General features: G+C 46.0%; 1 protein-coding gene across 1 annotated transcript; it reads left to right on the forward strand.

Annotated features, from left to right (window-relative positions):
• Window positions 1–6,361: 6,361 nt before the first annotated feature.
• On the forward strand, window positions 6,362–16,232 carry FUT10 (fucosyltransferase 10). Its single transcript, XM_074166484.1, has 4 exons — window positions 6,362–6,557; window positions 9,016–9,301; window positions 13,437–14,272; window positions 15,994–16,232. The coding sequence occupies exons 1-4, from the start codon at window positions 6,477–6,479 to the stop codon at window positions 16,216–16,218; spliced, it is 1,428 nt and encodes a 475-aa protein (XP_074022585.1). The 5' UTR covers window positions 6,362–6,476; the 3' UTR covers window positions 16,219–16,232.
• The last annotated feature ends 9,390 nt before the right edge of the window (window positions 16,233–25,622 follow it).

Genomic DNA, 25,622 nt, shown 5'->3' on the forward strand with positions numbered 1-25,622 from the left:
AGTAACATGGAAGAGTGGAAGCTTGTGACAGCAAGGACCAGCAGGAGGAAGAAACTTCCCCCAAGGCCTGAGGTACCCTTGCAGAAAAGCTTCATGGCTCTCCAGAGTGAGAAGGGAAAGACCAATTGCATCAGGAGAGGCACTGGAGCTGAGTAAAGCAACCCTGTATAGCAACCAGAGCAACTAAGAAAAGGTGATGGGTAATAGTTGTGACTCTCGTCTGAAAGATACAGATGCACCCATTTGTCGACCTGACGCACTCTCTAGAGAGGAGTGCTGCTTACTTGGGGCTTATACCAGGGATGTCACTGAGAGACTATCAAGTCTAGTACAGTCCTCTGGCTGTTATCCACTGCTGTTGTTTCACATGGGCACCAGTGATACCGCCAGGACCAGTCTGAGGAGTATCAAGGAGGATTACAGACTCCTGGGAGCAGCAGTCAGGGACTCTGGAGTGCAGGTGGTTTTATCCTCAGTCCTCCTGGTCAAAGGGAAGGGGGTTGATAGAGCAAATCAAACTTGGCAAATCAACAAATGGCTACAGGACTGGTGCCACAGCCAGGGGTCTGACTTCTTAGACCATGGGATTCACTTTGAGAAACAAGGTCTACTGGGGCCTGATGGGGTCGACTTGTCAGAGAAGGGGAAAAGCATCTTTAGCCTAAGGCGTGCCAAGCTGGTGAAGAGAGCTTTAAACTAAAGTTGCTGGCTTTGACATAAAACAGCGAAAAATATAACTTCTGGACCAAAGTTGAGCCAAAATTGTAACCCAAACTAACCTTGGGTAATTCTAATGCTAAAATACACACGCTTTTGTGAATAACAAGCATACTAGTTAGGTAACCTCCCTAAATGTTTTAAACATGAGCTTAGATGCATATGTGTAATTAGGAGTGGTGAATGAATAATTATTAACCAATCAGCTGTATTTTATCATTATAGATATTGGGCAGTTGGGAACATGTGGTGTGCTGGCTGTTTTTAAATGCCCAGCACCCAATTCTGCGGAATTGAAATAAAACCAAATATCTCAACTCAGTGTGTTGATTGGCTCTCACACACTGGGTGAAGAACCCTTATTTAGGGACATTTGTACAGTGATTGTTTGGAGTGCATACCCTGGTGGGTGCCTCTGGGTATTACAGTAATATAAACTATAGTAACATCATAATTAAGGGAAAAAAAACAGAGCAATCTACTGAAATGTTGCTTTGGACTATGAATAGAACAGAAAGGAAATGGAGAAAGACATACCTAGATACATACAGGATATTCCAGCAGTACCTAAGTGAAAGAAAAAGGTTATAAAGTGCACAACATTCTAAAAAAAAAGAAGAACCTAGAAGGGTCTAAAAAGAGACAAAGTGTATTATAAACAGATCATAGGAAATGTGCACATATGAATGAGAGAAACCTCAAAGGCAGCAAACCCTGTTTTGTAAGAGTCGGAGCAGAAAGGGAAGTCGCTGTTCCTGACCTGCAGAGGGAAAGGTTGCATTGCGAGTTCGCTCATCTTTACCATGGATTACAGACAGGCCAGATCCTGCAATAGGAGCTTATTTCCTCAGAGTGGCATAGCAGGACAAGAAACAAAACTGAGCTTCTCTGAAGCCAGCCACTGGATGAAGCTGGTCGCAGAATATCTTGCTGATGGCATGGGGCAGACAGCAGACTGGGCAGCTATCCCACTGCCCTCAGGACCAGCTTCTGGGTTTTCAGTTTGAACCTGGGGGTTCTTGGGGTCTGTGGACTGCTTCTAAAGGCTTGAGGGATGGTACCTGAGCAAAGCAAGCCTGTTGCAGAAAGCTGAAGCGTGTTAGAAGCACGTTGTATCCTTGTAAGAGCAAATTAGGAGTCTGACAACTGAGGAAGCTTGAAAGCCATAAGTATAACTGAGTTTTAAAATGACAGACCAGATTAAAACCCAGTGGGATCACAGCAAATCCTTCCATATTAATATGAATATAATGAAATATATACCATGCATACCAAACCAATACTGAGCTCCCAGGATGAGTGCAGGCACTGGGATAGTCCCAGACTGGACTAGGCAACCTGGAAACTAGATTCCAGAACTGGATTCAGGAACACACAAATTGGGATCAAAGGCAGAGAAAGAGCCAGAGTCCTCCTCACAATGCTGGTCATTGAAGAAAGAGCCTGATCCCTTTGATCCCTCGGCTTTTATATTGAGCATGGGGCAGATGGGATGGAATACCCTGTTGGTCAGTTTGGGTCACCTGCCATGTCCGCTCCTCCCCACAGGCACGACCCCTCTATGCTTTTCCATCTCTGACCCTCCAACGGGGCATATAACAAAGTTAGCTGACCTAGGTTTTTATAGCAGTAAGTATAAGCAAGAGCCTCTCTGCATACCATTCCTTGGAATTAACTGTAAACATCAGGCCTCATCACTCTGGAAGCAGACACTGTCTGAAGAATATGCCAATAATTTCAGAGAGTTAGAAGAGGCTTAGATGAAAAGCAAAATTACTGAAAAAAAAATTCGTTCTGTTTTACCTCAAACTGTGACACTACTGTGGCAGGCTTGTGATCCGTCTCCAACCACTCAATTTGATTTACTGAGCTACACACATTTTGTCGCATGCTCACTTTAGCCCTCTCAGCCTCAGGCAGTTTGAAAGCCGTAGCCAGGCCTGCAAAAGCAGGAGTCTGCCTTAGCATGGATCTGCTTTACAATGTAATACTTGGAGGTTCTTGCTGCGTGCCTCCTGGCTCAGTCAGTGGACATCGTTCATGTTATAGGTCTAGTATCTGTAACCACACCTCACAGAGAATATTAAAACCCCACCCGTGGCTTCTACTTACAAGTATGACTCCAGCAGCTAGGACCATTGGGAAGAAGTAAATAGGATGAGAGCTGCAATAAAGCTCTAAACAAAGAGGAAACAAAAAGTGGAGGATAAGTAAATCTGTCATCTCCCAGCACTGCAGCACCAGTTACTAGTTTTTCTCTTAGGAGCCTGGTAGCTCGGAGAGAAATTAGAGCTCCATGGCGCATGGTGTGCACATCAAAGTGGGTGCTGCTCCAAATGGGCTGCAGGCAAACAGCTGTTGGGGAAAGGGGGCAGAGCCAGCACGGCGGGGGTCACTCAAACTGCCACAGAGGGCTGGATTCAGGTTGTCTGCTGGGTACCCCCGTGAGCCTCTCGGGAAGGCTGCAGGCATGACCCACTGTAGAGTAAGGGGATGAGCTGTGTGCGTAAGAATTGGGCAATTTATATCACTCATGCATTTAAACTGAGGTGCATCAGGTGTTCCCTCTGCCTCCTCTGGGATTCTTCCTCCCTCCGCTCTCCCTTTGCACCTCCCCTGCCTGCTACGTCTGGGTTAGAAGCAGCAGATAACGGTGCTTTCCAGTGTTTGTGTGAAGCAGAAGTGAAGTGATACCTACACACATACGAAGAACTGTGCAGGTATCAGGTTATCTGAGTTAAAACAAATGTGTGTGTATGAGCGATCGTATTATCAGATGGATAAACGCAGGCTCTGCTCTCACTACACGTAGCAAATCCCAAAAACCGTGTGAAGAGGGGCCCAGCTTCTGGAAACACCGAGCTGGCAGCCAGGACAGTTTCCCGATCGCCCCTCACGGCCCCGAGGGGCCGCCTGTGCGATGCCGGGAGCCGGGCGCGGCGTCGGGCGGGACGCCGGCCGCAGCTCCGTGCCCGGTGGGTCGAGCCCCGCTCCGACCCCGCGGCCCTCCCCCCCCGCCCCCGCCGGGGCTTCCCCGCTTCCATGACGCACTTCGTTTTCCGACAGCCCTCCGGCTTGAGGCAGTCCGTCTAAGTCCTCGCCAAGATAGAAAATAAACCCGCAAAAAGCGGCAACAACGCTAACAGCTATAGAAATCAGTGACAGGGACGGATTTTTTTTTTGGGGGGGGGGGGGGCGTGTGTGAGGTCTTGCAGTGCGGGTCCTGCGGGAAGAGCGGTCGGTCGGGGTGGGAGGGATGGCGCTCTCAGGCCGGTTAGCCCTCTGCGTTTCTTCCTCAGGGTTTTGGGAACTGCGGAAAGTGCCCTTCTGTGCCCGCTTCTCTCTCCGCGTCCGCCCCCGTCCCCAAAGCGCCCCGGCGCTAGCAGGGCGGTGGGCGGAGGGAGGGAGCGCAGCCCCTCTCCGCGCCGCCCGCCCCCCCCCTTCCCCCGCCTCCCTCCGCGCACCCAGGAGGTGCACAAACTGAAAGTAAAAAAAGAAAACCCGCCCCAAACCCCCTCAGCGCCCAGCCAGAGGGGGACGGCGGCGGTGAGGCGGGAGCGACTTTTTTGGGGTGAGTAACAGCGGCGGGCGCCCGGCTGGAGGATGCCACGGGCAAGGAGCAGGGCTGGAGCTGCAGCCCCCGCCGGGGCTGGCTGCGGGACCGGCTGAGCCTCGGGGCGGGGAGGGGGGAGCGGAAAGGAGCGGTTGTTGGGGGGCGGGGGGAGGCAGACGCAGCCCCGGCTGGGATGCTGAGCTCAGAGAGATGCAGCGAGGCAGGGCTGGAAGCAGGGGCGGCAGGGAGAGCTGGTAGGAAGTTTGGGAGGATTTGCAGGGAAGTGCTGCTTCTGTAGAGCAGCCGGGGTTGGTGATTTATCCTTCCCTCAAGTGCTCAGGGCCTTCGCTCGGCCTCACCGAGGTGGGAAAGTGCTGCAAGGTCGTCTTTCCAGGGAGGCTGAGGCAGGACACAGCCCTGCGTGGCCCACTCCAAGTACGGACCGCACCGCACAGCTGGGTAAAAGTACTAACTGTTGGGCGCTGCAAATGCAAGAATGAAGACATGACCCACTGCAGTACCCTGGGGCAATTGGTACAGCACACCCATGGTGTGGGCAACTCCCCCCTCTAGAAGAATTCCTAAAAATGGGACGATTACTACTCTTTTATCGGACCAGGGGGGCATTCAGTGGGTCATCAGAGTCTTGCTTTTTGCCATGCAGAGGGTAAGGCGTGTGGTATTGAAGGTACTGTGAGGCTCCAGGGTGTGCATTGAGTAGATTTTCACCAACGCTTGGGCAGAATTCAGCCCCTTCCCCTCGTGGTGCCCCATTTTCGCTATAATGCAGGAGGCAGAGTCTTTGTAAAAGATCCTGCCTGATTTGAGAAGTGCTCAACGGGCAGCCGTGCACTTTTGTGCCCACACAAAACCTTCAAAAGCGGCTGTCCTGTGCAGAGCAGAACTCACACAGCATGGTTTTGTGTGAAGTTTTACTTAGGAGACTTTTCTGATGGTCGATGGGAAAGGATGAACTCGTTGCAGTGGAAGCAGAAACAGGATGATTTTTTTTGTCTCTGGCTGCCTGAGGTACTACTACAGCAGGCAGTAAATTTGAAACCCATCCTTCTTTGTCAGGTTTTTTTGGAACTTTGTGAGTGGGATTAGGATGGGGGGAAAGCTGGCAGGTGCATGCACATGCAGACAACACAGTTACATACACCTTCTTTTCATAGAAAACCAGCTTAAATTACATCTCTAAAAGAGATGAGTTTTAAAATAGTAATCTATTAAGCATTTTTCATTGTGTATTTCTGCTGAGTTTTCAGAATACCCACATTTTCAAACTTTACTCCTCTGCATTGAGAGACAGTCATATCTTTCTCCCAACCTCTTTTTTTTTGTTGTTTTATTGGGTTTTTTTGTTGTTTTTGTTTTGTTTTGTTTTGTTTAAGACAAAGCTGCAATTTGTACTTACTCCTATTGTCAGGAGTTGGGATTTTCACACAGCAACATCCAGCAAGCAGCAAAACAGTAGGGCTCTATGAAAGATAAAAAAAGGGGCCAGGGAAGAGTAGTTTGAGGAGAGCCAGACCAGCACAGATATAGATTACAGGGGAAGGGGCATTTGTTAAATTTTAATGTTTTAGGTATGGAGAGAATTTTTGTGTGTGCTCTATGGTTACTTTCTCTATGCATTGAGCTAGATAGGCTGGTGAACAGAATTCCCAGAAGATTACAATGTACTAAGTCCCATGGCCAGATAGTTGTGTGCCTCCTCCAGGAGGATTTTCAGGAAGGAGAGTCTTTCATTGCTCATCTGTTTGTGTGTCTGCTGAAAAGCAGCACAGTTTCACATCTGGAACTCAGGGAAACAGCTGCCCTTCCCACACAGGACTGAGCCTGGCCCACCGGAGTCTCTCTACGCTGACTGCAAGGATGAGGGGATGTGACCCTGTTTAGAGAGGATGCCCAAGTCCAGAGGGAGAGTAGATGCCTGGGGCTGTGCGTGAAAGTGCTGCTTTGCACAGCCTGCTTTCTGGATATCTGACTCAAAATGTGGCTCTCTCACCTACAGAAAGCTATGGGTAGACATCAAGCTAGCCACCGATCTTGAGGACTGGTCTTTATTGATGCTGTACTCTTTTTCAGCAGCGGTCACCATGAAGAGGAGCAAGGATGGAGTGGGAAAGCCCTGCAGCAAAGGCTGAAGATTTTAGACAAGCTGGCCTAGCTCTTACTGCTCTGGCAGGCCTGGCAGTGCAGCATGATTAGGATGAGGAGGAAGAAACTGTGGGCATCTTGCTTCTGCTTTGCAATTGCCTTTTTCCTTGTGGTGACACTCCAGGTACAGGGGCAAGGGTGGGGTGTGCATGCGATTGCTCTCAAAGTATGACACAATTCTGACATAAGAGAGAGCACTGAAGGTTACAGAAGTTTTCCATACAAGTCTGTGCTTTAAGAGGAGTCTTGAAAGAAACTCTGTCAGCAGCATTGACCTGGTGGTAACAGCTGATTCCAGAAATGACATTATACAGAGAACACCTTTCTTGCATAGCACCTCGGCTCCTGGAGGAGTTTCTCAGGAGTGCTGTACCATACCATGCCGTGTTGTGTTGCCTCCATCCAGCATTGCCTTCTTTGTTCATGTGCTTGCACTCACTAGGCAGGGAGGCAAGCCTGGACCCATTTCATACTAATGTGGCAGAAAGACCAGAAAATCTGAGCACATGACTAAGTGGTGGTGGAAATCTGTCCATCAGTCCCTGACTCAAAAGCCGTTCTTGGTGTTGGGAAGTCCAGTAGCTGGTCAGCAAAAAAATGCACGAGAGAAAAATCAGTGATGACGCACATTAATTTGTGGCTAGTGCAGGTTACCCTTGATTTCCGTTAAAAGAGAACAACTTTTAGACAAATGGAAGCAGCCTTGGTTGGCAGTCATAGGACTGTAGGAGACTTCAGTCATGAGAGGGCCAGGCTCTGCCCCAGAGATGCTTTTCCGTTTGGGCTGTGCTCAGAACAGAGGCTGTGGTTCAGACCAGTACCACAGGTAACTTCCAGTGAAGCCAGCAGGAGGGCATCTGAAGCTCTTCCAGGCCAGCTGCCTACTCCAGCTATTTCTTTGGAGCAGTCACTGACACTCAATGGTCACTTTCAGTTTTGTTCTGCTGAATAAGGCATCCAAAGGTGATGTGGCTGCCCTAGCATAGAAGCAACGCTATCAGGTGTTTAGGAGCTTTATTGGGAGGGTTTGGGACTCTGTTGCACCTCCGCAGCTAAGCAGTTTTGGAGCTGGTTAGAGCTTCCCTGTGCCTGGCTGGGATTTTATCTGGGAGTGTTCACTGGACAGTGACACTTGTTGCCCTGGTGCTGGGTGCTGTAGCACATGAGCTGTCAGTATAGTTGGAGTGTATCAACCCCCAGGAGTTCAGAGAGCGATACTAGAAATTCTGCGCAAATATAGAGACTCCTTAAATTCTGCCAGGGCAAAATTTGGAAGCAGAGAAGGAGCATGTTCCTGGAGAAACCCGGACATGAGGTAGTTATAGACTTACTTCAAATATTTTGCGGCAGTTATATCAAATTAGCCATATGAATCTTTTCCCCAGCTAGTATCTTGTCCACTTGCCAATATAGGAGTGTTTTCTGTTTTTTTCTTTACAGCTGCACTTTGCACAGCCTCCTGTGTGTGCTGTCCTAGTATCCCGTGTTGCATAGAGCCTATTTAGTCTAGCTACAATCAGTGTATTTTGCTACACAGTGAGAGCTAATGACACAGCAAACAGCAAAATGAATGCATGCAGTAAAGCTACCAGGGAAGATAAATGTTTTCAAACAACTTAATATAAACAACACTCTCCTGTTTTCCAGTATCCTCCTTCAGAGCCATCCGACAAATGAAAGTGCTGTGGCCAGAGCTGGCTGGTGGGTTTGAGTTCCCCCATCATTCTTGCAGCTGTTCCTGGGGTGGCTTTATGTGCTGCCTGTGAAGCTGCACACGCAAAAAGCCATTTGCATGATAGCAGGAAGGTCTTTTGCCCCACTAAAACTAAGAGCAGGATCTATGTATCTTGTGGCAATACCTGCTCAACAGACATCTCTGCCTCAGAACACTTTTGTAGTAGGTACTACCTGTAGAAAAGAGTGGTGGTTTCATGGGCACCAGGAGTTCCCCAGATTTTCTGGGGACTTTTGTCTCATGGCTGATGGTGAGCAGTGTTAGAAGCTTCTCCTGTGGGTGGAGAGTTTCTTAGGTTCCTCATAGCATTACAGATTGGTAAATGATGGTTCATATTGGTAGGTCTTTCACTTCGCATACGGATGGGATTTTTCTACTCTAACTAGCTATGAGGTTGTGTACTGTCTGCACCTAGTTTATTCAGTCAGTGATTTAAAAATTAATAGGGGTGAGTACAGATGGCTACACAAAGACACAAAAACTTCATAGGGTTTTTTTACAGCGAATTTCCAGAAGAAAGCTGGCTACTGAAGAGCTGTTTTCTTTTTTGTGCTTTTTCCAAGGAAAAAGCAGAAGTTGTGTTAGTAAATCATATGTGATGTGGCCATATCTTAGTACAGAAATGTATTTTCTGCCTCCTCCTTACAAATTCAAATTAAAGCTTTTGCTGTTCTGACATAAGATCACCTGGATGGTGGCTGCAGTCAGTGAAATGCATCCACTTTGATTGACAGAAACTTCACATGCAGACTTAGTTTGTGCTTGATGCTTAAACTGTGATTTGTCAAGGAGATGTTCTGGCTAATGACAGTGATGTACTGTGATATGTATGTTTATTTCCCTGAAGGTTATTACTGAACTGGGCAGTTCAGAGAATAAGGTGGCAGTAATCTCCAGTTTACACAGTGGTCCTTTAAAGCCTGTGGAGAGACATGCTTTTCAGTTTAAGAAGCAGGAGCTTCACGGCAGCTTCAAGACAGATTCTGATGTCGATCACTATCCAGTCCTGCTCTGGTGGTCTCCCCTGACTGGAGAGACAGGGAGATTGGGTCAGTGTGGAGAGGATGTTTGCTTCTTTACCATCAACAAGACCTACCAGCACAATCAGATGACAAGAGCGTTTCTGTTCTATGGTAAGGATGTATTTGTTTTTAAAGAAGTAACTTTCCCTCCTTCCCCGTTACTTTCCTTTAGAGATTAAATATTCTAGGCAGCAATCACTGAGAGCAGGATATGTAAGCAGGTCATTGTCGTAAACTTTTCCTGGTGCTGAATGCCATCAGTAGAGATCCAGAGATGTGCGTTCTCTGTAAAAGTACTCTGAAAAGTGACCGTGCATGTCTCTGTGATGACTGTTGCCTTGTCTCATGATGCTTTCCAATCACAAGTGCTCCCTGTTTATGGGAAAAAAGATAATTTCCTGTAGTTGCCAGGCCATGAAAAGACAGTCTGAGATCAAGCCAGCTTTTTCCAGTCTTCTGGCTTGTCACCCCTAGCAGAGGTTCTGCGGGGCCTTTGTTGCACTTGTGCAAGTCTTTTGTCTTAAAATAATGCCCTCGCTGGTAACTGTGCAACTCCTCTACTTCATGTGCCGAGAGCAGACTGTAAATAGAAAGTAGAGAAAGAAACTTACTGATTCTGCACAGGGAGCAGCAGTGAGTGCAACCTTTTGAGCTTCTCTGGCTCTGCCACTTCAGAAACTTCCCACTATGTGTACTGTTAAGCGAGTCTACGAAACTCAAAAGATGCAACTTTTAAAACTAGGCATTTTGTTAATTTTTTCCTTTTCCTCCCACAGTTACTTTTCAGAGAAAAAGTCGATTTTAGGTGGAAAAATAAAGCAAAATGCTTTTCCGTGACTGGTAGGTTCAGCTCCTTTGTCTAGAAACAGACCAAAATAAAACAGTCTCCTGAATCTCATTCACTCAGTCAGGTTACAGGTGAACTGGGAATATAGAAAAGAAGGGCCTTTAGTTTGACGAACAGTGAACCAAAAGCTTCTTGCCACTAATCTTTTCAGAGCTCCAAGTAGGTCAGCTTTTTCAGTTGATAATATAGGGGTCAGGCATGGAAGTGAATGAATAACAGCGAAGGAATGAGAAGCTGACCCAATTAAAGACAAGGAAAGCTGGGTTTGCATCAGATGAAAGCTGTAAAGTCTGGTGGTTTTTGTCTCTGGTAGTAATTCTGTTTGTTTGTTTCAGCATTAGAAGGACTATTACTGTTCATTTTTAGCAGGCTTGTGGACATGGTTTGCTTACTTATTTTTAAAGGACTGTTTATACTGGGCAAAAGACTCTCCCTGTAGTTTTTTTCTTTTTCTAGTGATGTTGGCTATGAACTGTGTAAAGACAAATGTCAAAATATGCGAAAATGTTACTTATTTTTCAATCACAATAAATGATGTCACAAGCTAAGACCTGCAGAGACAAAGGTCATAGGTGGTACTGAAGGTAAAAAAAAAAGGTACATCAATAAAGAAGAGCTTCACACACACTGTCCTTGATGCACTGAGCTGTGGGCCTGCAAAAAGAGGGGTTTTGGTGTTTCAGAATTTCCCTCTAAACAGCCTGCTGAGTGAAAACTTGAACATCTGCATTTTCATGCTAAGGTTGGATCGGGGCACAGTTTCACATTCCAAAGAAACTGCATTAATTTTCCCCTAATGTTTTGTCAGTGAGCTATTCAAGAGAAGATTGATCCAAAGCTTAGGAAAAATATTATGCAAAAATATGGGCTACAGATGTTTTCCAGCAGAACTGCTTTGCTAGGAATGCCTTCTCTTCTGCAGCTTCTTCAGACTTACTGTCCTGGCCCAGAAAGGTTCTAGGTGTAGGTGATGACTTTGTCAAGAGCCCTCATCTCCTGTTTGGAAGTGAGATGTGGCACCCCCTTGCTGGATTTAGTCTCTGCTTTTGGGGGGAATTTCCAACCCCGCCTTTTCAGTGTCACATACTTCATAGAGTTTTGTGGGTAGCGTGAGCTACCAATGCAACTGAGTCAGTATGAGCTGGATCTGGTGCTGTGCTGTTAGAACCTTGAGGGTGTTGTTCCTAAGGGAGCAGGATGTCCAGCTTTTTTGTGCTGGAGTGTTGAGTCCTTGGAGAATGAAACCTGAATGAAGGATGTCTCCTAAGATGCAGAGCTTCTGGCACTATCTGCCTTTCTCTTCTGCACTTTGCCACATATCTGAGATTTCCTAATTAATAGTTTGGAAGTTGAAATTGCTTGTAATTGTGGTGTCTTTCTTTATCCTCTCATAAGCTCCTTTATTTCCTTCATCTTATGGGGTATGGAACATGCTGATGTTATCTTTCCTTTAGTCCTTAAAAGCTTGTTGTCTTCTTGCTGGACTGAGATTAAGTGTTATATTAGAATCAGTCATTCTGATGTGCTCTGGTCTATAGTGCATTTTTCTTTAAGTTTCCCTTTGCTTAATTCTCTCCTTTTTTAGTAAGTTTTATGTGTTGCATCTTTGTCTCTCTCTCATCCCTTTCCTTGTCTCATTCTTTTCTGCATTTTCCTTCCCTTTTCCTTACAGTACTACCTTAAAGAGGGAGCAGCCTTGGAAGAGACAGAGCTGAAGTGCTATGGTTTCAATCCACAGCGTTTCATTATTGTCTGTATGCACTGCTGCTTCTCTTCTGGGCATCATTTAGAACAAAGTGTTTTCAAAACCAGGCAGGCCTTATTAGCTTCCCTGTGAGAATCTGATTCACTTTCAGTTTCCTTACCTTCTTATATCACTATAAGATATCAAAACCAGAAGCAGCAAATAGCATTTTTCAGTGAGTGGCACTGCCCTTCATCCTTTTAGTGTTGAGGGCTCGGGACCACCCTTCAGTAGAAAAAAGAAGGTCAAATACTTAGTGCCCTTAAAAAAACCTCACCTGATGCTCTTAAAGGATCTTGCTGTACAGGAAGTTTTTATGTTAGTGGCAGCTAATGTCTGTCTTCACTGCAGTAGTGAAGTCTTATGTTGGTTTTACAAGGTCATCCTTGGAGTCATCTTGGCAAGTTCGTGCAGCTACAAAGGCCACTGGGCATTTTTTTTCCTTCTTTGTATATTAGGTTTTAGGTCAAAATTCTGTGTTAGACTTTTACTAGCTGCCACTTTTTTCCCATCAGTGGTTTGAGGTCACGGGTGGAACAGAGAGTGAAAAGTTAACAAGTGTGACTGGGAAGGTAGAATAGCTTGTCCGAAGAGAAGGAATTTGTGGTGTTTTCTAAACCAGCTGTTCAATGTTTGTTTCAGTTTATGAACTTCCCTTGCTTGACAATACCAGTTAAAGATTTTATATATTCAGTGCTTGTACTTAGGTGAAGAACAGATACAGTTATAAAACAACGAGGAGGTATCTTGACAGGGATCCATCAGCTTTGCATTTCATCTGCAGTAAGGCTGCAGGGATACTGAAGGGAGAGCAAGGGTCATATTCACATGCTGGTACGTTGAGTTCAGTTTTGCACAGACCAGCCTTTGCAAAAAGGCTTCTAGGTTTGTCTTAAAGCTTCCACCACAGTTTTCCTAAGTTTTTCTGGAGGCTCCCTGTCCTCACAGGGAGGCGCAAGTAGCTGCAGTGGTCTGTTTTTAGAGTTTGGACATGGTTCTTCTACTATTGGCATTAGTTTGAGGAGCTGTCTTCTGCCAGAAGCTACTTCTTTATGTATCTGGTGTCTATCTGGCAGCTGTGATACATCATCTCTTAATTCTCTCTTTGATAACTACGTAGATGGTCTTGCAAAGTCTCCATAGTACAATGTCTTTCCAAGACCTCAAGTCATTCTTGTAATTTTTCTCCTTAACCCTGTCCAATATTTTAGCATCCTTTTTGTTGTTTTGCTGCTAGAACCAAATTAAGCCCTGCAGTAACCATTTCCCTCACATCATAGATAGAGGAAATACCATCTGTTCCCCTATTTACAGAACCAGGGGGTTATTAAGCATCTTATTAGTCTCATTTCAGTGCATTAAAATATAAAATTCCTAGTGAGCCTTTGAAATGAGAGGCCTTTAAACTAATATGACCTGAAAGGAAACCATTTCTGATCCTCATTCTCTAGATTCTTCTGCTGCCAAATTCAGTTTTTTCTGTCATAACACTCCTCTATCTTTGCATGAATTCCTCTCTTTGCCATGCTGCCTTATGATGTCATAAATGTGGTGGTTGTAGGGCTGATATTAAATTAAAACTGGACTTCTGTGTCATTGTAATTGGTGTTGTATCATAGCTAGGGGCAGACTAAACACTCTTTGATTTTGTCTAGGTACTGACTTTAGTATCAGCAGCTTACCTCTCCCTCGTAAAGGCTACCATGATTGGGCCCTTTTCCACGAAGAGTCACCAAAAAACAACTACAAACTCTTCCACGAACCAACCATCACCTTATTCAACCACACTGCAACCTTTAGCCGCCATTCTCACCTACCGCTGACCACTCAGTACCTTGAGGGCATAGAGGTCCTGAAGTCATTGAGGTACATGATCCCACTGCAGATGAAGAACAGCCTGAGGAAGAGGCTTGCACCACTTGTATATGTGCAGTCTGACTGCAACCCTCCTTCTGACCGGGATAGCTATGTGCGTGAGCTAATGTGCCACATTGAAGTAGACTCTTACGGGGAATGTCTGCATAACAGAGACCTTCCTCAGCATCTCAGAAATCCAACTGCCATGGATGATGGGAACTTCTATAAAATACTGGCACAGTACAAGTTCATTCTTGCTTTTGAAAATGCTATTTGTGAAGATTACATCACTGAAAAACTCTGGCGGCCACTGAAGTTGGGAGTGGTACCAGTGTACTTTGGGTCTCCCAGCGTTGTAGACTGGCTTCCTAGTAACAAGAGTGCAATCCTTGTGTCCAGTTTTTCACACCCTCGGGAGCTGGCCCACTATATCAAAACACTGGATACAAATGATCGAGAATATGAGTCCTACCTACAATGGAAATTGAAAGGGGACATTTCCAACCCAAGGCTGCTTTCAGCAATGAAGGAACGCAAGTGGGGAGTGCAAGATATCACGCAGGACAATTACATTGACACCTTTGAATGCATGGTGTGTAACAGAGTGTGGGAAAACATCAGAAGGAAAGAAAAGGTATGTGTGACTTTGTCTGTGTGTCCCAGAGAGGCTTTAAAATGACACAAGTCTCGGATTTGTCCCAGGAAGTTTGATTACCAGATTTCTGGCCAGCCTACATCTACTGGTATTGCAATGCCATTGGGTTGTACATCCTCATGTCAAAAGGTATTGGCAGAAGGTGTGGGTGCCCAGCCAGAGCATGTGTTCCTCATACTGCTGCAGTGCTTGAGCTCATGCACATTGAGCTGGTAGTCATTTCAACAGAAGGCTTGAAGTGTTTTTATCAGGCTACAGGAAGTAGTCTAACTTGCTGACTTGCTTTAGATGACCTGGAACATTTGGAAACAGGTTGCCCAGAGAGGTTGTGGGATCTCTGTCTCTGGAGGTGTTTTAAGACTCAGCTCAGTGCTGCCCTAGACAATTAGACCTGTTTGGGAGAGGCAACTGGGCTAGATGATCACTGGAGGTCCCTCCTGACTTGAATGCTGTATGACTATCTGGATCTGCATATGTAGCGTGCATGTGTGTCAAACCTGTAGTGACAATTGTGTCTGTGGCCACATTTGGTGACTAAACATTGAAACATAGGTGTTTAAGCCAGGTCTTGCATTTGTGAGAGGAACCGGACGTGCTCCTCCCCATCTAATCCTCTTGAAGTTATGCTAATAGAGACTAGCTAGAAATGGCTGTCTTATCAGGAAGCCCAGCACTGAGGGCTCAGCAGTCTTGCAGGGGTGCCAGCCATGAGACCAGAAGGCCGTTTCAAAGGCACCATGAGCTGACAGTGTCCTGAGGCTTTTAACTGTGGTGGATTTGGCTGGTATAAACAAAGCATTACTTGGGAATAGACTCAAACTAAAAACTCTCACCACATGTATTTCTGAGTTGGTGGATACTCATTTTAATTGCCACGTTCCTTTATGGTTTCCAGGTTTATGTACCTAGAGTCAGTAGCCATTTTTTAAACTCTCCACGAGCTCAATTATCAGCATGAATCAAAAAAAACCCTTTTTGTGTCCGGTAATGGAACTGGTCAATGACTCTAGAATCCTACAGCTGTCCTATATCCATTAGGCCATATTTTAGCTGGTCATAGTCTAATCAGTACACTACATGGTCAGCCAGTAGAAGGGAGATGAAAAAAGCATTTGAAGTTACTAAGGTGAGCTGAAGTGAAGGGGAGTGCAAACTGGTAGCATTACATTTAATCAGGCTTTCCTGTTTGGATCTGGTGCAAATCTGGACAGATGTTTTCTCTTTGAGTTAGGAATATAACCATGGAAAGGCATAGAATAGGTTAGATACAGATATTCCTTCCCCATGCTTTTGTGGCTCTAAAGTCAAGAAGATTGTGAAGACTCTCTCCAGTTTGGTCTCCTGGTCAGATTTATGACTTTTTTTTTCTCCTTAAAAAAATCTCAGTAAGTATGTGTGTATTTAAGGTAAAGACAGAATATGATGATGAAAATAGAAGTCCTTGCCTTAGAATTTCGTTATGGGTGGGCTGGTGCAGCCAGATTGGATCTGAGACTCAGTTTCTTGTCAGCATGACTGGCCTTGTCCTGGACACTTTGGGGAGAGCTTCCCCTCTGACATCCATGGGGACATGGCTAGAGCCTGTAGTGGGAAGGAAAATGTCACTGACTTTGTTTTCATTAGTTTACTAATGGCACAGCACCTTTTTCTCTGTCTGCCAGGGTCCCTGAATAACCCTTTTTATTTCTCTCGGTTGCCAGGGATGGCTGCCACAGAGGTGGCAGGCTCAGGTTAACCATCTGAGCTGCCCCAAACCAGAGGCGTTCTGGTTCTCGTCTTCAAACCCTGGCTGGACTTCTCTCCAGGAGATGTGGATACCAAGCTTCGAGCAATCCAAGAAAGAAGCCTTGGCACTGAGGCACCTGGTGGAAAGGAACAGGAATTTTACAGCTCAAGAATATTGGATGCTTGTATTCAAAGAATAAACACAACAACCTGTAAAACAAAGCGAGCTCCTCAGAGGTGTCTGTGGAATTTTCTTTTGTAGGTGACCTTATCATACGTAGGATTGGTAGCCGTAGGAAGTAGACCTGCAAGACTGAATTTAGTATGTTCAGTGCTCAAGAAGTACTAAGGAGTGCTAAACAACAGAATCACCCTGCCAGGCGGTATAGATACATACATATTTAGAATGTTTTATATTGTCAGTAGTTCAGATGTTTGAGCATTAAGGCACAAGTTGTCAAGGGTCTCAAAGCCCACACAGCACACAGCTCATTCCCATGAAGCAGATGGATCTGTCTCCATCTTTAGATACATACCTGGTCCATGGCCTCAGTACTCCTTTTTCCCCAGTCCAGGACCTTCCTTTGCTGCCTTGAGAGTCATGAGCTGGAGAGCAGCTGACACCGTTGCACTGGTACGGCTTCTGTGCTGCTTTGGAGGTAGAGGAAAAACTTGGGACTGTGTCCCTGGCTAGTTGTTTATTATCAATTTTCCTGGCATCAGCAGATTTAGCAGGGACTTGGCGGGCTTTGTGTCCTGACACTGAATGCCAATGTAAAGTGCATTAGTGCTTGGCACAAGGAAACACCATCTGTTAGTGTCCAGGGACAGATTGAATGAAAAATGTGCTGGCTCAGATTTACCCACCATCTTCTGCTAAAAATAAGCAGAGCACATGAATTATCTCCACTCCCCAGAAATAGGGCTGGTCTCAGTCTGACATACCTTTTTGCATTTCTCGTGATGGAGTAGTATTTGTATCACATATAAACATGGAATTATGTGCTTGAAAGGGCAGGGATAAAACTGTCCATCGGTGCTGAGAAGTCTTCAATACGCACAAGCAGCCTCCCTGTTTTAACACAGAAAACCCCAAATCACTTTATATGACAAAGAAAAAAGCTTGGTGATCTAGGTCACACCTTTGCCTGCTGTGCACACTGCTGCAGTTTTCATCCCAAGTCCTTCCCACCTCAGTCTATGGAGGAGTCAACTTCCACAGGATCTGCAAAATGGCATTATCTGGACGGAGCCACTGAGATGAGGGACAGCCATTCATACACCTGCCCATGTATGGTGACACAGGCAAATGTAACTACTAATATGGAGTTCTTCACATTGCTGGAAAGGCAGGTTTTTGCCTGTCTGACAATTTCCATGCAATTGTTCCTTGTAGCAGGCTCTTTTAAGGTTGCTGTCAAGCATCTAGCTGTTTTATGAATGGGTAGCAATGGGGAAGGATGTGAATAGCATTTGCACCAAGAAATTCAGCTGCAAAATTTACTTACCTTGGAAAAGTTTCCTCATGGCTGGTGAATTTTTTGTCACTTTTAAATCTAGCAAGAGAAAGAGCGGTTTTGTGGCCACAAACCATATAGTATTATTGGTCATTGTTTCTATGAGCACATACTTAGTTTCAGTTAAGCAAAACAGTCCTGCTGAAATTTCTAACCACTAGTGTTTTGCCAGTATGGCACACAGCACCTGTTGGACATGTCTTAAACTCTTTCCCAAGTGGTCTACAGTGCAAATGATAACTAAGCTTTGCAAATGAAGCCCTTCAGAAAAGCGGTCAGTTTCTCACAGCATTAACACCAGACTTGGAGGCTTTCCTAAATCAGGACTGAGAGCCCCACAACATTCACAAAGGGAACTGCTGAATCCTCCGCCCCTTGCCATGAATCTCTGTTTCTCCTCCCAGGATGGCACATAAAACCTGCAGCACAAAGGAGTGTTTTTTTGGTGGTGTTCTGCTATCTTTTGTCAAAAATCTTGAGCCACGTTGTTTAAAGAGCTCAGGAGCTGCACAACTGAAGATTTTTTTTTTCTTTATTTCTGTGGTGGAATCTGTCAGACTCTGAGCTTCCTGAGCAATCTCTTAAACAGATATTATTGAAAGATATGAGGCATATTTATCTCAGTTTATGGTGCATTATTATCCTTGATTTTACTTTGGTAAAGTGGGAGGGAAAGGAAAACTGAAGTAACCAGTTTATAACCCACATTCTGAAATTTCACGTGGTCAGCAGAAGGTGTTTCAGAAAACATAACGTCTCCATCCACTGTAGATCTGTACAGGGGAAAGATGCAGTTGGCTGAAGGTGTGCTGTGGTATAATTGTCACTCAGCCTCAAAAGATCCTCTCACAATGCATCCTTCCTAGAGGATAAGCATTAAGCTTTTGGCTCCCACAGGCTAGTTCAGAGCAACCTAAATTTGGCCTCTTGGCCTTTAATCACCCTCTGGAGCCTTTTTTCCTGCACTGGGTGAAGGGACGTCTTATGGCAAGGATTTATGCAGGCTAATCGAGTGTAAGAAAGACTGACCATCGTGAATTTCAGGTTGATCTTTTTTCTCCCCCTACTGCTCTGAGAAGGAATAACCAGAGGCAGCTGACTAGTCTTTTTTTTTTTTTTTTTTTTTTTTTTTTTCCCCCAGCTGATTTGCTAGCCTTCCTGGCACGTACAGGTTTGCAATTCTAGCCAGCAGAGGAATCCAATTTGTTTGGCAGGTTTATGTATGTCCTGGATGGCACAGGCCTTTCTTTTTCAGTTTCTTTTTGCCTTAGAAAAGCAATAGCAAAACAGTTGAGAAAAACTCTGTAAAAACTCTGTATTTCAAACAGCAGAAGCTCATCCGGGATGAATGAGTGGCTGCCTCCCAACCTCTTGCATAGTGGTAACAAGCTGTCCTGATTTCCCCTGTTGTGGGATGTAAGACACAAACACAGTTCCTGCTGGGCTTGCATTTATTCCCCTGAACACATATCCATCAGCTCCCTCAGGAGTCATACATGTTATTGGCCTCTGAGCCCACAGTGGCATTTGCACCTGAAAGACAAAACCTTCAGACCAGACCACCCCTTCAGATGATGCCTGCATTCGGCATGGGGGTGTCTCTGAGAATCTGCAGCAGTTGCGGCAAGGCTGGGAGAGCCTAGGGAAAGAGGCAACCCTGGAGGTCAGCCTTGGACATGGACCTCCTTTGCCCCGAGGAAAATCAAGACTGAAGCACAGACAAATGTAAGCAGGTATTGCTTTTACCCTTCCTACTACACTCCCCTCATCTCTCTACTTCCAGCCTCCACCTTCCCTTAGCTCTCTGTGATGTACCGGTGCCCTTGTGCCTCGTGTCCTCCATGGCATCTGGTCATGTAGGGAAACAAAACACGATGGAGATGTTTTTTCACTGCAAACATTTGCTCACATTTCTCCACTTCACTTTTGCTGTGTCAGAGGCCTGAGCCTCCTCCCTGTCCTCCTTGGGGTCTAGCTGCCTGTGTTCAACCCTGCCTGTGCTTCTGGTCCTTCCAGAAGCTATTGCTGGTGGGAAAATTCCCCTGGAATACATGGTCCTGCCATCATGCGACTTCATACAACTGTCTAAAAGCTGCTTCACCTCTTGGTGAGCTGGTCCACAGGACATGCCCCCACACCACTCCTAGTGTTGGTCTATCACCTGACACAGCTATCACCACAAGCCCTCCACAGCTGCATCCCCTGTGCCATGGCAGAGTGCTGTGTGGTTGGGCCCTCCTTTGCCTACCATGCTCTGCCTCTTCCTTTCCTTCCCGCAGCACTTCAGTGACGGGAGCTCTCTTGCCACATCTCTTTGATCCCAAATGTGCATGGATTTCAGGTTTAAAATGTTTTTCCTCCTCTGAACTCTGACCACTCAACCCGTTTTTCCCAGATTAGTTCATTTTTGCGTATTTGTTTGCTCTTCAAAAATCTCCTTACCATTGACTGTAGCCAACACACTTGCCTTGTTCCGTTTCACTTAGGAGGGCTTGGTGGGGTGGGGGCGTTAACACAGGTGGGAGCAGATCATATGAGACTGCTGTGCTAGGCATACATTAGAGGAACAATGGAGTATTTACCCCAGAAAATGAACAGCAAGCCAATGACTGGGGAAGTGATTAGAGAAAAGAAATATAAGGAGGACTTTCACTGCATTCATTTCAATGCAAGACAAGCCTTGATCCTATGCTGTGGGTGCACAACTGTGCATTGTGGGCTTCAGAGGTCAAATCCCAGCTCTCCTCCCTCATTTAGCATTTTACAGAGAAACAAAGCCAGACGCTTGCTTGTGGCAGGCGTTAAAGAAAGCCAAAGATCTTGACGCTGGTAAAGTGCATTTGCAAAGCACGCGATGCTCAGTGGTGTGAGCTAACGTGAAATACAATGAGGGTGGCTGTGTGCTTCTGTGGAAAACTGTGTCACTGCTGTGTATGCGTGAGGTGAATGGTGGGGAAGTTTCACATAGCCAACATACTGCACGGATCTGTGGAGACTGTTCAAAAAACAGACTCTCTTTTAACTACGCGCTAATTACACAGAGAGCCAGGCTCCCTCTGTCTAACTAATGGAAAGAGAGCTCATCTGAATTACCCTTCACAGGAGCACTTTCTCCAGCAGCAGGAAGGATAGAAGGCCAGGTAGTGTGGAGTGGTGTGGACATATGCTGCTATGTCCTGCTGGCTGATATTCCCCACTAAGTGTTTTCAAACCACTGTTATTGAACCCTCATGTGCAGACCTTGTTTTTAGTGCATCTCCTAAAATCAGGGTTAATGAATTAATTATTAAAAACCTACAGCCATTTGCTGATCTCTTAACTCTCTGGCCTTGGAAAAAGATAAGGCGTGGAGATGGCTCTTTTGCATCTGATCAATCAAATGTCTTGAAAGCAATCTTATTTAATATATGTACATACATTCTGCAGGGAAAAACTTATGTGAAGATTGCTAAGGTTGCAAATTAAAGCAGAATGAGGAATACTTGTGTAACTGGCCTTTTTAAAAACAGGGGGGTTGCCCTGAAATACTATGGGAAGTTGGGTCACCAGCAAGCCCATGAAGCCCCATCCACTTTGCATTCCCAGTCCCATCCCAAAACCACATACACACACATAAATTAGTTACTTTCTCCTCTGCCTTCCTTTCACTTGCTGTCCATCCTGGACCTGGAGTGGGGTGAGAGTCTGGGAAAAGCACCATTGAAAAAATACTTAGCCAGAGGCTGTATCCTTCTGCCCAGGTGCAGGGGAAACACCTGGCATCTCTAACCTGTGGGGCATTTTACTTGCCAGTCTGGTAGTCTTCTATACACAAAAGGCCACATTAAATGGCAAGAGGCTTCATGTTGCTTCCTGTTGGCTTCAGACAGAGAGCAACCTTCCTGGGCCCTAGGTACCCTGGGTATTCAGGTGTGTGGTCCCATGGCTCCCCAGGCTGGGAGGAGTAAGTGGGCAGTAAGGCTCAAAGGACTGAAACGTGCTGCACACAGCACGTTTGGGGAAGCCTAAGCAAAGGCATCTCTGTTTGATGGGCTTTGCTGCAGATTCCAGGGCTGCTTGGCAACTTTGTCAATCTCATTTCAATGCTGTGTATTGCCTGCAGAGAACCAGCTCCTTCTGGCCCACTGGCACGTGTCTTCTGGGTGGTGGAGTGTCCTTGGGCCTCTGGTGGACACTGGCTGCTGCAGGGCAGGATTTGAGGCAGTTTGATGTGCAGCAGCTGCAACCTGGAGGTGGAAGTGACAGTGCATTGGTCATAATCCAGCAAGCCTTCCAGGGTAATGAGGCTTGGAAGAAAACTTATTTTTTTCCCTTTCCTTGCAACATTTCTGAATGTTTTCATGTGCATGCTTTGCAGCTTCAAACATTTCTTTAGCATGGGTAGGCCTCAGAATACCTTCTTTTACTTCATGTAGGTGAGGAAATGCTCTCGTACTGCACACCTGTGCCAGCCATTGGATCATTGAGAAAGATGCTGTACAAACTGTACAGAAAGACCTGCGATGAAACCAAGAGACTTGGTGGTCAGGGTATGGCTCCTCAGGAGGAGTCATAGGCTTGCTGTAGTTCCGTTATCCCCAGGATCATGTGTGCCTTTTGTAACTATGCCACAAAACTCCCACTTTGCCTAAATTAAACTTTCCATGGAGTGTAAATTATTAATACAGTAAAATGTGCTGCTAACAGTTTGCATTTAAAGCTATTACTCACTGTCCCCGGCTGATGCATTTGGTCGTTTGCCATTTTCCCAGAGTCAGCAAAAGCACATCCTTTCTCTCCATGCCGTGTATTTTGTGCAAAGACCACAGAAACCCAAGAACATCCATTCCAGGGGTGGGAGCGGTACACACAAAAAACCCCATAACAATGGAAGTAGATTCAAACTTTGATCAGAAAAGGCCCCTTGCTGCCTAAAAAGACTTAATCTTAGAATTAAAGGAAACCCTTCTTCTACTCTCTGAGAGGTCAGAATTGGACTGTCTGGCCTAATGATTTGGTGTCAAAGCCCACAGCCAAAACCGTGACTAGGAATCCAGGCAGTAGGTAGAGGCCACAGGGACAACATTTTGACTGTTACTGCAGGTTGCAGGTCACTCAGAGGGTGGTGTGGCAGAGGGACTGCATTTTTGGTTTGGTTGAAAAGCTTTGTTCCAGCTTCCAATGAGTCTCTGCCCCAGAGAGGCTGGTCCCAGACCCTTGGGCTGTCAAGGCACAGAGAACAGGCTTGCAAGACAGCTTTGCTCCTTCATTGTCACTGGAGGAGTGTTCCTCTCCATGCTCAGTACTTCTTCTTACTCACTGGACTCCACTCTTTAAACAGGAAGAATAGATTTGAAATATCAGTGAGGGCAGCTTGGGCAGGTGCAAAAGAAAGGGAGGCTCTGCCCCCTTGCTGCGGCACCCTCTTATTGATAGACCCCCCTCCCTGCCCTTGCTCAGACTCCTGCGGAAGGCCAGCCTGTTCAGCTGGGCACTTCTGGTGGAAATCGATGGTCACTTACTGGAGAGAGTGAGAAAAAAGACAAAGGGAGGGTTTCATGTGAGGTTGGAGGGGCATAGCCTGTATGGGCAGAGGAGATAGCCTCATACCCCCATATCACCATGGAGCTGTTTCTAAGAAGCCCCAGGCAGGCAGCATTATGACTTGCTTTTGTTTTGGCGGAGTCAGCCTGCCCTGGGGGGGAAGGAGTCCCCCAGGAAAGGCAGAGCAGCTTTGTGTACTGACTCCTACTGGGCAAAGATGCTCCTCAAGAACAGTCTTGCTGCCATGACTGTCAGCAGTGTTTTGGAAGAAAATAGTGTAGCTTTTGGGGGGATTATTTGGTAAAGGCAGAGGAGATAGTGGCCAAGAGGTGTGAAGGTTGAGCTAAGCTTGCTGATAATACACCTGAAAGCCTCTGGAAGACAACTTTGAGCTGTTCTTAAAGCAGGGCAAGTTGGGTTAGACATGCTGACATCAATGTGTCTTCTGGGGGTGGTGCTGCTTAGGTGCATATGCCGTCAGGAGGAGGTAATCCTGCCCAGGAGTCAGCCTTGGCCACGTCCGTCACCCCTGTGACGTGGTCTGGAGTGCCAAGTTCTGTTATGAGGCGTATTCCACTACTGTAGAGACCTAAACCTGAGGTTTCCACAGAGCTGGAGACATGCAGTTGAAGACATGGAGCTAATGAGACCAGAGTGTAGTTTAACTACCGTCAGGGTTACCCTTGTTACATGCTTGCACAGCTCTCCTGGTGGCAGTTCGCCATACAGCTCATGGCTGGCACATGTTAAAACAGACCTCTTGCATCCTGCACAGGGAGGTCGGTCATAATTATTAAGGTAGGAAATGCCACTAAATACATCACCTAAACCTGGTTTAGATTGTGAAGGAAACAAAGAGATGCAAACACTTGAACAGGAGCTCACCATTTTGGGTCCTGTCCAGCTCAGAGATGATGGAAGCTGATGTCCACATAATTTGCTGTTATTACTGGATTTTTAAGAATGCTTTTTTAAGAAAAGGTTCAGCCTTTCCCTGCTGCTGTAGGATGGGCTGTCAAAACTCATCATTTTACATCATTTTACATCATTTAACTCATCATTGGGCATTGCAAAGGGTCTTATAGTAAGTGTAATGTAATTTAATCCTACTCAGAAGTTTCTGTATGTCATCAGAACAGTATACATGTAAATTCAGGGTAAGGACTCTTTAACTCTTGAAACACTGGCCCACAGCGTGGGAGCTGGTGAGACCACCAGGACACAGAAGACTTTAGATAATGCAAATGTTGGGTGGCATAGTGGGAGGATGGTGGTGACTGCAGAGCCAACCACTGTTGTTGGGCAGGGCTACTGAGGTGTGTCTATGCCCCCATGCTGCAGCTCTTCCAGCATCCCTTCTCTGTAGAATTTTTTCTACAGGAACAGCAACAGTGATTTGGGTGCTATGGAAGGCTGCAAGGCTATAGAATTTTTTACACTTACAGAGAAGGAGATACAGATGCTGTGAAGCCAGTGTGTATGACTCCTTGTCTCTTCACTCTTGTAGGTACTATTTTTCCTTTGAAGTCCTCTCCTGTACCTGTTCTGTACCTCTTCATGAGCTGCTATGTGAAGATATTAATACCTGAACCCGTGGACAAATCAACCAGAAAGATGTTTCTCATCTGCATGGAGGGGGGCAGCTTCCTGAGGGCATTTCCCCTGGCCGCAGCCAAATCTATTGCTAAGGTGCCAGAGGAGATTGTCTTTGGCAGCAGTTCTTTCCAGGCTATTTGCAGGCTCAAGCAGATGTCCTGCTGCAGTATCCCTTGCTAGGGACATCTTTGGAAAAGAGGCTAAGTAATTCAACACCCAAAATAGAAACATCTGAATACTCTGCCACTTTGAAAGTCCAGTTTTAAGACCTTGAACTTCTCTGTAAGGGGACTGAACAGCAGATATCCTGCATGTGATTTTTTTGTTGTTTTTTGGGTTGTGGGGGTTTTTTTGTGTGTGTTTTGTTTTGTTTGGTTGGTTGGTTTTTTGCTTGGCCCAGATATGCTCATGCTTCACAGGGTCAAAGGTGTTACAGTATTTCCTCAGAGGGAGCTGTTGGCAGCATTGGGTCAAATCCCAGCCCTCTGACAATACTTCTCCTTTATCTCTGTCACCTGTGGCTCTGCACAGAAGTGACTCAGGCTGTCACAGTTCAACATGGGATTTTGTGGCATTTCACTGTGGAATGTACATGGTCGAGTCTACCTAGGAGAAGAGTAAAGGAATCTGGAGCAAGTGACAGGCTGCTAATGGAGAGAAAAGGAGAGGCAGATATGTGTCTTCCCAAAAAGGCTCTGAATGCTCGATCCAGGATCATAGGCAATGCTCCTTCTCTTCTTAGGCACCACTTGCTGCTGGGGGACTGGGAGACCTGACCCACTGAGCTCCCACCTCAAACCCTTCAAGTCAGGGACACACCTCACAAGATTGCAGCCCTCTTGGCCTTTTTCTTGCTCCAGGTGGGAACACTGCTTGGTGAAGGCTTTGATTTGCCCACTGGCACACCAACTCTTGAGTGTCAGAGAGGCTAAGGCACCATGCTACAGCCAATAGTGGTGTGATGGAGC

This window comes from Numenius arquata, chromosome Z (assembly GCF_964106895.1).
Source record: "Numenius arquata chromosome Z, bNumArq3.hap1.1, whole genome shotgun sequence".
Taxonomy (NCBI): domain Eukaryota; kingdom Metazoa; phylum Chordata; class Aves; order Charadriiformes; family Scolopacidae; genus Numenius; species Numenius arquata.

Coding starts and splice junctions, on each gene's coding strand:
- FUT10 (XM_074166484.1), top strand. CDS start 6,477: ATGATTAGGATGAGGAGGAAGAAACTGTGGGCATCTTGCTTCTGCTTT. Junction 9,302..13,436: donor AAGAGCGTTTCTGTTCTATG/GTAAGGATGTAT, acceptor GATTTTGTCTAG/GTACTGACTTTAGTATCAGC. Junction 14,273..15,993: donor ACATCAGAAGGAAAGAAAAG/GTATGTGTGACT, acceptor CTCGGTTGCCAG/GGATGGCTGCCACAGAGGTG.